Source organism: Arachis duranensis, chromosome 2 (assembly GCF_000817695.3).
Source record: "Arachis duranensis cultivar V14167 chromosome 2, aradu.V14167.gnm2.J7QH, whole genome shotgun sequence".
Lineage (NCBI taxonomy): Eukaryota > Viridiplantae > Streptophyta > Magnoliopsida > Fabales > Fabaceae > Arachis > Arachis duranensis.
Genome location: NC_029773.3, coordinates 81,532,610 through 81,546,768, shown reverse-complemented (window position 1 = coordinate 81,546,768; position 14,159 = coordinate 81,532,610). Strand labels below are relative to the sequence as shown.

Below are 14,159 nucleotides of genomic sequence, written 5' to 3'. Positions count from 1 at the left end.
TTGGCATTTGGGAAAGTTTTTCATTAACTTACTAGATTTTGCTTTGCTGTACTTCCTAGAACATGGTTTGAACTTGAAGATGGATGTTCTTGAGGAAATGAGACTGAGCCTCTCAGCATACAAAGCAGCTACAAAGAAAAGAACACAAATTGTGGTGATAATGATTGGGCGAGGAAGCTTTCCTCTCATGTGGTGCTTCATTATTATTGATGAAGGGAGAAGAAGTACAGGATGAATTGAAGGGAGTGACAAAAAGCTTAGAAAGAGGTATGTAATAGCAAATTTGCAAAAGAAAAGGAAGAGTATAAATTAATAATGCACACCACAACAACAGAATGATTAGGACATTCTTTTTTGACAGAGAATTGAAGAAGAATTTTATTGTTGCCTTTTTTTGAGTAGGAGTTAAGTTAAAGCATACTATGCTTAGCATAATAAATAAATATGGTATATATTTTAATCTTTAATAATCTCATAGGAGACATTGTTCTTGTACTTCATTTCTTTCTACACAATCTTTAATCTCATCACCTTTTATTTAATTGTCCTTAGTTTTGATGTACATGGTCTCTTGTACGGCTGTACCATTACACATTTCTTGATGAGAATTTCAAGAATGCAAGTATAGCAAAAAAATGTTTTCCCTTCCTTTTCTTTTGTTTATTTTTTTAATTTTAAAAAGCTTGGTAAAGATAAATAAATGATTTTATGCGAATTTCTTTTAAATTTACTTATGGATGATATAGTAATATCCACTTTGTATTAAAATTCAACTTTTCATTTTTTTAAAATTTTATTTTATAGTTTTTTTTCTCTAAAAAATTAATCTACGTTATAATTGATATCCTTAATAAGAAGATTTTTTTTCTAAAAATAATTAAATTAAATTCAACATTTACAAATATATATTTGTTAAATTATTTATATTTTTGCACTCTAATACTTATTTCATTTACATTTGGTGCAAGATTTGTATACATATATGTATAAATATTGAATTTAATTAATTTATTTAAAAAAATCGTATATAAGATTATAAGCTAAGTATTTTAAATGTATAACTTTTTTATTTTATGACATAGATATTTCTACAACTACTTTTGCACAATGTTAAATTTGAATCTTTGGATGGTGAGAATTAGTGGCTCATGGTAATTCAGCTTGTTTATTATTTCAAAATCCAATTTATTTATTTATTTAGTGCACTTAGGTCATTGTCTATTGTTTTTTAAGGAGCTTAGAGTTGTTCCTATTTTCCACCATTTTTCGACTTGTTTATGTGGCTTCCTTTCTATGCTAGATTTTCGAAGCTAAGTCAATATAAAAACTATAGAATTAGCTTATATAGTCTTTTTTTTTAAACAAAAAATGAAAAATAAAAAACAATAGTAAGTTGTTTGTCACACTACTTTTTTTTTTTCTCACATTATTATATACTTTCTAAACTTTATTATGCAATGAGAGTGGCTAAAGAGATGTTCTATGGCTTAATGTGCACTTCAAGTGTGTCTAATGACAAAACAAACTATAACAAATTACATAAGTAGATGGTGATTGACATGGATTGAGTAACGATCCAAGAGAAAGACTAAGAGAAATCAGGCAGACAAGCAAAGAGGGAAATAAATTAGGTGAATTTTCCTTTTATTTACATGTTATGTTATGTCTCTTTTTCTACTTAATGGTTGACTTCTTATTTGACTCAAAAAATAGGTGAATATATGAAGAAAAATAGTTATAAAGACAATAGAAAAAAAAATTATCAGCAATGAGTGAGAATTACTTTTATAAATAAATACTATATATGCCATCTGAAAAAATGTTAATAATCAATATATTTGAGGGTAAAGTATTAAATTCGTTCTTACATTTGGGCGTAATTCTATTTTGGTCCTTAAGATTTAAAGTGTCATATTTGAATACAAATAAATTTCATTTAGTTTTAATGTAGTCCCACCGTAAGATCAAAGTTAAATAATTAACGGAATATCCTACATAACAGCAGTACAAGAACAAGATCGATAATCTGAAGAACAAGTACAAGTTCCAGAGGTACAAAATAAACCGTGGATGTATTCAATATATTTATTTATCATTCTCTTTAATTCTATAGAAAATATTTTATTTAAATGGTAAGAAGAATGATAAATAAATGTATTGATGCATCTATAGTTGATTTTGTGCTTCTGGAGTTTGAATTTATTTTCTAGATTATCGATCTTATGCTGTTATGTAGGACATTCTGTTAATTATTTAACTTTGATCTCACGGTGGGACTACATTAAAGCTAAATGAAACTTTTTTGGATTTAAATAAGATACTTTAAACCTTAAGGACCAAAACATGATTACATCCAAACGTAGGGGACCAATTTAATACTTTATCCTATATTTGATAGGGTAGCGCTAGGTAGCAAAAAAATAATGTATAATATAGATATAGTACAGAATAAATGCCAGTCTCATGATAAGCGAGTGAAGTACACTTGCTTATCAATAACATACTTATCACTCTACCTTCTTCTCCATGCTTGGAGTAATTAATTTCATTCCCAAATTTAATTTCAGTTTCCTCTCAATCAAATTCCTAAAAATCTCTCATCTACATTTATTTCAATTAAAATGCAATTTCTGTCCAATAGATTAACATCCGAAAACACTACGAAATTAACCCGAGTGAAAGATCAAGATTTTTCTCCCTATTCATTCCATCCATAACCCCACAATCGAGAAAAAATGAAAAGACGCAGTGAGGAGAAACCCAGCAACTTCGTCATCAGAGCATCCCATAGTCTTGTCTCTGACTCCTATAAGTATGTTATTTAGTTTCATGTTTCGATTAATTGACATATTGGGGCTCCATTATCTGTTGCATGTGGCTGGAGTCGATGTTAACGATGAATGTTTTGGTCTTTATCTCATGTTAATGGGTTTGGAAAAAGGAAAAAGGAAAAAGCTTGAAAAAGATGATGTTTTGGGGGGTGGAGATGAAGGGAAGGCATCAGGGTTTTTTTCGTTTTCATAAGTAGCCATGATTTTTCTGGTGTGTTACGGTTTTCATAATTTTTTATCTGTTCAACCGTGGTTTGAATTTCTATTTTGGGTGCTTGGTGTTGTGCTTTCTCTCGAGTAGTTAATAATTTGACAAATGTGAAGCGTCATTTCGTTCAAGTTGTCTCCATCCTTCGAAAGTCTCCACTGAAAAAGCCGAGTATGGCATAGCCTTGTCTCCGACTCCTATAGGTATGTTATATATTTTTATGTTTTGATTAATTGTGTTTCGATTAATTGGCATATTGGAGCTCCATTATCAGTTGTTGTATGTGGCTGGAGTCGATGTTAACGATGAAAATTTTGATTTTTATCTCATGTTGATAGGATTGGAAAAAGGAAAAAACTTGTAAAGATGGCATTTTAGGTTAGAGATGAAGGGAAGGTATCAAAAAAGGGTTTTTTTTTTTCATTTTGATAAGCATCCATGATTTTTATGGAGTGTTAGGGTTCCACTAATTTTTTATCTATTCAACCGTGGATTGATTTGCTATTTTGCGTGCTTGGTGTTGTGCTTTCTTTCAAGTTATTAACTATGTGACTAATGTAAAGTAGCTATTTCGTTCAAGTTACCTCCATACTTTGAAGGTCTCCACTGAAAAAACCGCAATTGTGTCTCTAGATGATAAAGTTGAGGTGAAGGAATTGAGTAAAAATGAAATCGTTTTCATTCTAGCTGCTTGAGGTACCTTTTCATTTTTTTCTCTTTGTCAATTCTACCATGAGACAGAAAAAAATATGAATAAAATATTTTTTTCATGTCTATCACTTAGATTATGTATTTTTTTAATACTTGACTGATTATGGTAGTTAACTACAGTGGGAGTACATTAGAAGTACTTAAAGTTAATGGCAAATTGTTTTTTTTCTCAGATTTTTGTTTTTATTCATGTAAATAAAAAAAATTCCTCTAAATACGGATGCAATAGAGATGTTGTGCTTGATATTTTTTAGTGTGAATTGTTTTATCTTTATAAAAGGTTGAGTTAAAATTTTGCATGAAATTTTTTTTGTGTGAATTGCTTTATCTTTATTGATGTCTGTTAAAAACTGAACATACATACATATATGACTATTTAAATAATGGTATATAGTTAAACAAATTAATTCACTGAATTTTGATTAGTTACTTTAGTGAAATGATTATGAGAATGATGGATAAATAGTGAATAATCATGATTTTTGTATTGAACTAACCTAACTAATATAGTTATCGCAATAATCACGGTAGAAATATGAGGGAGGATCATAATTTCATATGTAATCTCTTGATATCATACTTTTATTCAAAGTTATTTGCAAGCAATGTTATTAGTTTAGGTGGGTATCGAATTTAAAATTTTATAGAGATTAACAGTAAACTCTCAAAAAGTTGGACATGTAAATGGTATTTTGAGGGGCCACTGTGATAGTATAATGATAGAGCAAGATATGTTTCATTATACTAAGCAAAGTTGTTAGTGTATCTATGCTATTGATAAACATGTTGGTAGGTTAACGATTAATTTAAGTATGTTATTTGAGTATATATAGCAGTTGCTTATGAACAGGTGTTCAAAAAACAAGAAGTAGACATGGCTCATACCAAGAGAAAAAAAGAGATACATAAGAATAACATTCCCGAAAGAGGACCGCAAAAAAAAAACTAGTGGACCAAAAAAGGTACATTGAATGGTTAGCGGTGAATTAACTATAAACTCGGGATATTGTGTTTTAATAGTAAATGTTAAAACTGACATTCTCCTTCGTTGTCACTTTGTGCTGATTATGAATGTTTGTGTAGAAAATACTGGTATCTAGGTGCTCGCCATGTTGCGTGGCTTCAGTTATGAAGCAATTAGGCTCAGACGCGGACAGAGAGAAAATAATAGAGGTGTAGAACATGGGATTTGGCTGGCTGCAATATGTACCTGAATGGCCTGTCAACCAAAATATGATGGTGGCATTAGCATCATCATATAGTCGGGATGAGAAGTCTTTGATCGTCAGGACAAGAAAAATTCTCATATCAGTTCAATCAATTGCGCGGTGTTTTGGACTACCGAACCATAGTAAGCAATCCCCAAATAAAATAGGGAGACAAGGAAAAAATTATCCACAATAATCTTGTTGAGTATATGTTTTCAGTAAAATTAGCCATTAAAGATTTGGACTGCATCGACTCATTTTGTGTTTGACAGGGAATAGTTTCAAAATTCCAGAAACACCAGCAGAGCACCGACTTGTTAACAGCTTCACAGGAAAGACACAAACAGATTTGAAAAGGGATGTTATCACATGCTTGATGCAGTTCGATGCCGATGGAATTAACTTCCGGAGACAGTTCATCATGACAATAGCAAAGTGTTTGTTCTTTCCCTCGCCAAAGGCCACCGCTTCAGACATACATATACGGATTGCCATTGATGTATCGAACCCAAGGAAGATATATTGGGCAAGGTACATTTATAATTTTCTAATTAAGGGAGTTTTGAGGTTTCAGGATGTAGGGAAGAAGACAGTGGATGGATGTATGTTCGCATTACTGGTGAGCCGTATATCTCCAACTTTTGATTTGTTGTTTGTTATTTTATAGTATACCTTGTTTATAACAATTACTATAACTTTCAGATTATATATCTCCATGCTAACAATAATGGATGAAGAAGATGGATGAAGAAGAAAGCACATCTCACTTGGTGAGGCATATGATAGATATATAATCTTTTAATAGTGATAAGTGTGAAAGATATGTTAATCAGATCACTTCTTTTAAGCTCTAACAAAAATAAAACTTATACTTTGTCCACTGTCGGAACTTCTAAATTTAATTGGGAAGATGTCTGGGTTATCGAAAAAGCACAACCGTGTATCAAAGAGATGATGTATTAGGAAAAAAAGAAAGTCTAATAGAAAGACTCGTAAAGAAGATCCCATGGTAGATGAAAATGAGACCGACATACCGGTTGGTCATGCATCACCTGCTAAATTTGATGAACATCCTTCCCAAAAAAGGCAATTCAATGTTTTTTCAATTTTGTTATAAAATTTTATTGCTCTAACATGCGTCTTTTTAATAGTATTATAGTATAAATATTTTTTAAATTTTGCGTCTTTTTAATCGTATATAAAATTTTACCATGTATAGAGTAATTAATTATTTATCTAATTTTAGAAGTGTGATATTGATACTGTAACTTGTAGGTCTATCTTTAAAAAACTGTTGGAACTACTTATCTTGAGTATGGCAATAGACCTTACACATGTAAATACATCTTTTTGTGTTTTAGCATTCATTTCATAACATAATAACTTTGAAAACTATGTGTCCTCTCTCTTATGTGCATAGCTAAATACCCTTTACTAAACTGCTTTGGTTTTAATGTGCAACATGGATGACAATTTGATGAGCGTTCTTCCAATTAAATAAAGATCTAAGTAATGCCAATACAAGTTACTTTAAATAGTATTTCGAATAGCTAATTTTTGTCTTATTAGTTTGGATGTTATGTATGCCTGACACCTGATGTTATCCGCGTGGCCTTATGGATGTTAACTGATTGGAATTACGGATGTTATTGTCCATTCTGTACTATACTCGGCACGAAGTAGCCTTGGGTAAAATTTCGAATTAAAATCATTTATATACTTGGGTGTACTAGATTTACTTGATCGGATTATATTTATGCTAGGTGACCTTTTTTTATTATCACTTATCGTTGTTCATCCTCCAATTTATTTAAACAAAAATTGTAGCCAAGATTCACAAAACAGATGTATTGGGGGGATAAAGTGTGTACGAACAAGACATGTATAGAAACACCCATATGGGAGGAGACATTGGCCGACACGCCAATGGTAAATGCAACATATGATAATATTGATGAAGGTTATTCCGAGGAAAGGCAAGTTACTGAATTTTCAGTTATAGTATGAAATTTTAATGCTCTAACCTATCTCATTTTAATAGTATACTAGTATAATTTTTTTATTTGGGCATTTGTGTTGACATAATTAATCATTACATTTGTTTGTATATAAAATTTTACCATCTATAAAGTAATTTTAATATATGTTACCTACGTATAATATTGTGCTTAGTTGAAAAGGATGGCAAAATTAGGGGTTGTAACTTGTAGATTTATTTTGAATAGGAGTTTGAATGTCTAATATTTATCATTTAAATTGGGATGTTATGCATGCCTCATACCCAATGTTATTTGTGTGGCATTATGGTTGCTAACTGGTTGGTACTGCGGATGTTACTATCGATTCTTTACTTCATTCTGCCCGAAGAAGCTTTGGGTAAACTTTCGAATTAACATCATTTACACATTTAAGCGTACTAGATTAACTTAATTAGATCAAATTTGTATCAGGTGTCTTTTGTTATTATCACCAATAGCTGCTCAACTTCTAATTTATTTAAATAGAAACTACAGTCAAGAGTCCCAAAACAGGTCCATTAGGGGAATACTGTGAGTATGAGGAAGACATCTGCTGAAATACCCACAGGGATGAGACAATGCCTGACACACCTGTTGGAAATGGAATAGATGATAATGTTGATGAAGGACCTTCAAAGAAAAGGCAAGTTAAATGAATTTAACAATAGTACGAAGTATTGATAATTATAGTACGTGCATGACTTTTTATCTCTGACTCTTTCCTGCTTTTGAGGTTGAATGTTTAATCAATAATAGATGTTATTCATATAATTTTATGCTAGTTATACAACTTTCTTTATTTTAGTTCGCGCTCAATTAAGAGCACTCGGTTAAGAGCACTTAATTGTTAATGAATGTGCAGGGAATCCGGAGAACTTGCAATGGTAGTGTATGTTGCGCTAAAGGACCCAACTCAAGTTGACTTTCCAATACCGCCATTCTCGCTTGGCATCACTCAGATGCACATACCATACTCAACGCCGTGATCTTCGGTAACAAATGAACGAAATGTGACTCCGGAACCTTAAGCACCAGAAAACATAAGAAAAACAAAAAATGTGGTGGACACACTAATGCCATCTGGGGGTGTTACAAGGCCTAGAGGTGATGACATGAACAGGATATACAAGTGGATGACAGATGGTAGGGGTGCAAAGAATACCATGCTCGCATGGATTCGCAATGGTGATGATGTTCATCTGCAGCGAACGGACCTTCAATCACTGGGATGACGTAGAAGAGTAAACGATACGATAAGAGCAAACAAAAAAACTATAATCAATTATCGAGTATGTGTTCTGCATTAAAGTGCTATAAAAATGCAATGCGTTTATTCTATTCAGGTGGTTGATTACTGTTGTGCCATGTTCAATTCTTCGAGCAATGCAAGGTTTTGCACAGATTTTTACTGTATTCTGCCGAGACTAATGGTTAGTGCAATCTGTCCTTACCCACTCAATATTAATTAATACTCATAATTACCTCGGTAAAGGATACTCTAAATTATTTCATTAAATATTTAACTAATGCAAAATGGATTTGCAGGCCCTAATATTGATTGATGATAATATTGAACGATGTGCCGAGACGAACATTGGTTTTGTCCCTGTTCTTAGCAGCTTCATGGGCAGCGGGCAGCACTGGTTCGATGCGGGGAAGGCAAAACAAGTTAAATATGTAAGTAATTTACGTACTTACTTATCCACACACAAAATTTATTCTTCATTACAAGAATGCGAAAAAAAATAACTATATGCTAACATGCTTTATTCAACGATGAAGTGGTTTGTTCTAATGTGTTGAGATGATCACTAGTGGCTATATGTACTCCACTGGCAGACTGATAACCTATGGGTGTTAGACTCCATGCACAATGGCCCACACTCCGAGCGCCGAGAGAAAATTGATAAATATGTAGTAAGTGAGAATAGATTTGATGATGCATATTTTTTCGGGTGTTAGGTGTTGCCTTCCATGTATTTTTTTATATTTTTCTTCCTAATTTTTTCTACCTGGCTTGTCGAAGGACTTTCTTCTCCAAGAGTTGGCAGCAACTGTAGACCCGAATGTAGTATTCACAGCTGAGAGCTATGAGTGTTGCTATTAAACAAGGTTCCTAAAACAGCCAAATGGGTAAGTCTAGAGATGAAAACGAAGAAGGGTTAAAAAAATCAACCCACACAAAAATTTTAAGATGTTGGCACGACTATTTGTTATTTGTGTTGCATAGGTAGGAATGTGGCGTATATGTCATTAAATGGATGGAAATGTGGGATCCAAAGAGCTTGGCAGTAGATAAATTGAACATGCCTATTTAGACGACGGTTAGTGAAATCCAAAATATATGCTGATGCTTATTTGCATTTTTAATAATTGATAAATAACTTTTTTTTGGTTGAATTCTACTTATGATAGCTGAATTTATATTTGCTTCTTTAAAGTATTTTATACCAAACACAAATACATCTATTTGTCACCACAGGCCAACTGCAACAAATTTGGAAAGAAATTGTAACTGACATACTAATTTGCAAAGACACATCTTTAGGAGTTAGGTAGAGCGTGTACTCAATGTACCATGTCGTCATGTGGAGGATTGGGGAAAGAAGAAAAATATTAAAGACCCTTCGACGAATCTAAGGACAATATCACTGGTTCGAAGGGCAGAACGGGCTAAGAAAGCTAAATGAAACTATAAGGCATAAATTGATTTTAGAGTTGGTCTGTGTGTGTTTTCTGTTAATTTGATTTCAGAATTTAATGGATGTTATCATGGAATATAGATGGATGTTATCGAATTTAAACCAAAATCGGGTTCATCTTTTTTAAAGGATTACCTATACTGGATAGTAGGGTAAATATATCTACAAACAATTAATTAAGACTAGAGTTGCTGTGTGTATTTACGGTTAATATGGTTGTAAGATTTACTAGATTTTATCATGAAATATTTGTGAATGTTTTTGGATTTGGACTGGAAAAAAAAACACAAGAATTCAACATCACAGTAAATAATTATGTATGAAAAAATTATTTTTAAATTCTTAGTTTATTTTTTTATATGTGTTAGGCTTGTTTTTGCTCAGATCGAGAATACGGTGATTGAAGTTTGAAACTTTTTTCGAATATCTACTCAAAATTTTTTAATTGAACTTTAAAATTATCCATACTTAACAGCCAGCTAAAAATATCTATGCCCAAGCAATAAATACTCGATCATGGTTGTTATTCTAATAAATTAGAGGATGTTATTGGATGTAAACAAAATACATGCCTGGATATGTCTTTTTGATGTCTAATTTTTTAAATAATAAAATAAAGACCTTATTATGTACGGATACTTTTAAAATTCAATTTTAAACTTCATGTAATGCACCAAATTATCATAATGATTAAATTATCAACTAAACATTTATTATTTTAAATATTAGTAACAAATAATAACGGTAAAAAAGAGTAAAAGAATAAAAAAAGTTGTATATTAGTTTTCCAAGTCTGTTATCATATTTTCTTTAATAGTGGTTTATGAAGTTGTAGCAAGGTAAAATAAAGTTGAGTATATTAAAATATATAAAATAAATTCAATAAACTACCAAATCATGATAACGTAAAATAACGTTGAAGCATGGTCAAAGTACAAAGTAGTTGCTAAACTCTAATGCTTATGATATGTAATGCTGTTAAACTTCGAATCCTCCAAAAATGCTTCATGTGGAAAAAAATTTAAAAACAAAACAAAAGAGAAAACAATAAATAAATGGTTATGACATTAATGCTATGAAAAATAAACTAGGTACACATACACAATTGTTCGGCGTTATGGAATGAATTCAATAGTGATGTGAAGGAACCGGAGTGCGTAGCCAAATTGTTTGTCATTTTTGAACAAGCCCATTGCGTATCTTTGTAGGAAGATGCCACATTGGTAGGAGATGATTGTGCATTACCATTAGATTCCTTAACACACAAATCATATTAAAAATAACATCATAACTTATCATCCATTTAACACACTTAAAATAAACAAATGGCGTGTGAAAAAAGGGTAGATCTCATATTTACCTTGTTGTGATTGTGAGTGTTCTTGTGTTTGCGTGCCCTATTTTTACTAGATTTTTCTAGATTTGCCTAAAGTCTAGTGGACGTTGGATGACCTCGCGTAGGAACACGACGTGGGCCCTGTAGCTCATCCATGCTAATGGGACACTCATCACGCGTATGTGAGTTAATCGCACTTGGTACATGTGTAGCTTGATGCTCGGATTCCTTGTGTTCTTTGAACTTGTGCCAAGCACTGTCCATGGCATCACGCAATATAGCAACAACCCCACGAAATCTTGAGTGACGTAAAAATCAGAACACAATATCGTAAAAATGGTCATGCTTTCATCAGAACGGTCTATGTCAATGCTACTCCTGATGTATGTGTGTCTCTGACAAACATTTTTACTCCATCATGATAGAATGTATTGTGAGGACACTGCTGTTACACGAAAATGTAGAAGAACAGTAAGATTGTGGCAGCATAGAATACCATTCGATTGGAACATAAATCAATCACGTTGAACTTCTGATGACTGCGAGTAATACATGACTTGGTATCTGCTATACACTAACATGTCAAACACCATCTTTTGTTGTTGGTCAACTTCACAAACTATACTTGTGCCATGATGGTTGATTGAGGAGATGTCACAATCGGCCTTTTTTATAATTTGATCATTAACATCTCAAAACATGGAGTTTGAATATTCTCTCTGGAACTGCTTCTTTATTGGTGAGCTGAAAATACAAGGGATAATCCCCCTTAAATCAGCAGTGTCACACTCAAGCTCCTTTTGCTCCTTGTCTATAACACAGTTTTGGTATTTGCGAAGAAATTACAACAAAGAGCTCTTACTGTTTAAGTACTCTTCGAAAATTGAATGCATTCTCTCACTACGCTGTGTGCTCCTCATGCCAGTCCAGAATTCGTCTTTGAAAAATACTGGCACCCACATGTGTCGGTCAGCAAACATATCTGTAAATGAATAGGAAAAACAAAAAATGCAAAAAAAGCGTAAGTTAACCCATAAGTGCAACATCCATATTGACTATAAAATAACATCTATAAAAAGCCACACAGAGGCAGTAATAAACCAAAAGATTATACTACTATTTAGCCACCTAGAATTGTGGTGGTCATACTCTTAAATAAAATTGTGCCAATCTCTCTCAAATGAGTCCTTAGATTTGGATTCAAACACAATCCTCTTCATGCATGTGTTGAGCTGATCGAAACGACGGTAATCTACCAGCTTGTTTGGTATCTTGTTTAGGATATGCCATATGCACTATCTATGGCGTGTGTGTGGTAATGTGGTTTCTAATACAAAACGCATCTGCAGGGATTGATCTGTTATAACACATATAGGGACCTTACCCATGCACTTCAACTAAGTATGAAAAAGCCATTGGAATGTACGAGTGTCATCATTCCACAATAATGCGCACCCAAGAAGCGTAGACATCCCATGGTGGTTGACACCTATGAAAGACCCAAACGGCATGTCGTACCTAAACAATGGAAATATAAAAACATGTAATGTAGGTGAAAACTCCAAATGCCTTAGCTGAAAAAAATTCTAATAAAGTCGAACAAAAAAATAATAATTTGGTACCTATTAGTCTTGTAAGTAGTGTCAAACATCACGACATCACCAAAATATTCCCGAGCATCGGCCCAAAACACATTTCTAATGCTATGGTTTTCTTCCACATCTATTTCAAAGAAAAATTTCGGATTGAGCTCCTTCATCCGTGAGAAGTGCTTAAGTAACTCTTTTGGATCCGTCTCATCCCCAGAAATGCATAAGCGACGACTAATGTAATTTATAACATCCTTCTCCATAAAGGTGAGGTTGGCAGGACCACCGGCGACATTGGCTAGTGCCTGGTATGTCTTACTCGGTCTAATGTCAGCTTGGTTGTTTTGCTGTATCAGGTCCTTCACATGTATACTTAGCTGACGATTTGCTGAGAACATTTCAAATAGCTTCGGATTAAGCGGGTGTGAGTGGGATACCTCTACTTGAGAAATCCTCCAATATCCTGTCATCTTATCTAATGCTAAATAGCAACGGATTTTGCAGTTTGTTGAGGCCACCATTTTCCTTCTCTTGGGTGCCTTTACATGGGATGTGCGATATCCATCTTTGTTACAATGCAAAGCTTGATTAACAACCACCCTCTAATCGTTTCTAGTCTCCCAGCCGGTGGTTCTTATTTTGACGACAAATCCAGTCCTAGCCGCATATCGGTAATAATCTGCACTCGCATCTTCTAATGTGTCGAAGCACATTCCCTCCTCGGGATCTAACTCCTCGTCACCAATGGCTTGGTTTATGACCTAAAAAAAAAAAGAAAAAAAACAAATGAAACTCTACCTAATAGTTAAGTATACAAAAGTGGCTAATTTTATTATCGAGCATACCAAATTAAACACACTACTGTAATTATAGGTGCTAATTTCGTTTTATTATGTACGTTAATGTAGATGTTAACTTCATGTAATTATAAATGTTATTCATATGAACTTATTGATTGCATAAAGTATGAACTTTACACGAATGTTATACATATAACTAAAGTGTCAAAATTGACAGTTCACTAAATAGTACAATATAAGTATAACTGAGAATACAATTAGTATCATACTCGATATAGTCAACACTATATGACTGTGCTGGTGCTTAAAATAATAATAACAATAGAAAAAATACTTTATATATAGACATAAAAACATGATATGTCTATTTTGACTTTTTTTGTCTAATAAAAATTTGTTGATAAATAAAATTAAATGTTCCAATCTTTTAAAAAGACTATAAAAATTTTATAGTTTTTTTATGGATTAATGGACGGATCATGATAAAATAATTTTTATATATTTATTTATTTTGAATTTTCTAAAAAATTATTGTTATTCAGCAAATTAAAATAAAAATTTCATAATTTGATAACTAATTAATCATAAGAAAAAGGAATTAAAAGCATGATTAATTATATCAAAAATAACATAAATATTTATTTAAATAAATATTATTTCCTTCGTCCACATATGCAAAAAAAATAAATAAATAGCATAAACAAAAGGCAATAATTGGCAGAATTTTAGATTAATAAACTATAGAGCTTAATCTTT

At 32.4% G+C, this 14,159-nt stretch overlaps 2 protein-coding genes across 2 annotated transcripts in view; both read right to left on the bottom strand.

The window, feature by feature from the left end:
* The window catches only part of LOC107475138 (protein trichome birefringence-like 3), an 11,510-nt gene extending 11,233 nt beyond the window's left edge, over nucleotides 1-277 (bottom strand). The window contains exon 1 of the mRNA XM_016094752.3: nucleotides 33-277. Within this exon, the coding sequence (XP_015950238.1) occupies nucleotides 33-201 (169 nt within the window). The 5' untranslated portion in view covers nucleotides 202-277. The remainder of the gene's footprint in view (nucleotides 1-32) is intronic.
* An 11,579-nt stretch (nucleotides 278-11,856) lies between these two features.
* LOC107475224 (protein FAR1-RELATED SEQUENCE 5-like) lies at nucleotides 11,857-13,073 on the bottom strand. Its single transcript, XM_016094858.1, has 3 exons — nucleotides 12,637-13,073; nucleotides 12,441-12,532; nucleotides 11,857-11,996 (listed from the first exon to the last, which is right to left on the bottom strand). The coding sequence occupies exons 1-3, from the start codon at nucleotides 13,071-13,073 to the stop codon at nucleotides 11,857-11,859; spliced, it is 669 nt and encodes a 222-aa protein (XP_015950344.1).
* Between the last annotated feature and the right edge of the window lie 1,086 nt (nucleotides 13,074-14,159).

Bases quoted from the DNA above. Each gene is read 5' to 3' on its own strand.
- LOC107475224 (XM_016094858.1), bottom strand. From the start codon at position 13,073: ATGACAGGATATTGGAGGATTTCTCAAGTAGAGGTATCCCACTCACAC. The intron at 12,533-12,636 runs GTACCAAATTAT...TCCATTGTTTAG, and splicing joins ACTACTTACAAGACTAATAG to GTACGACATGCCGTTTGGGT. The intron at 11,997-12,440 runs GTACATTCCAAT...ATTCATTTACAG, and splicing joins ATTGTGGAATGATGACACTC to ATATGTTTGCTGACCGACAC.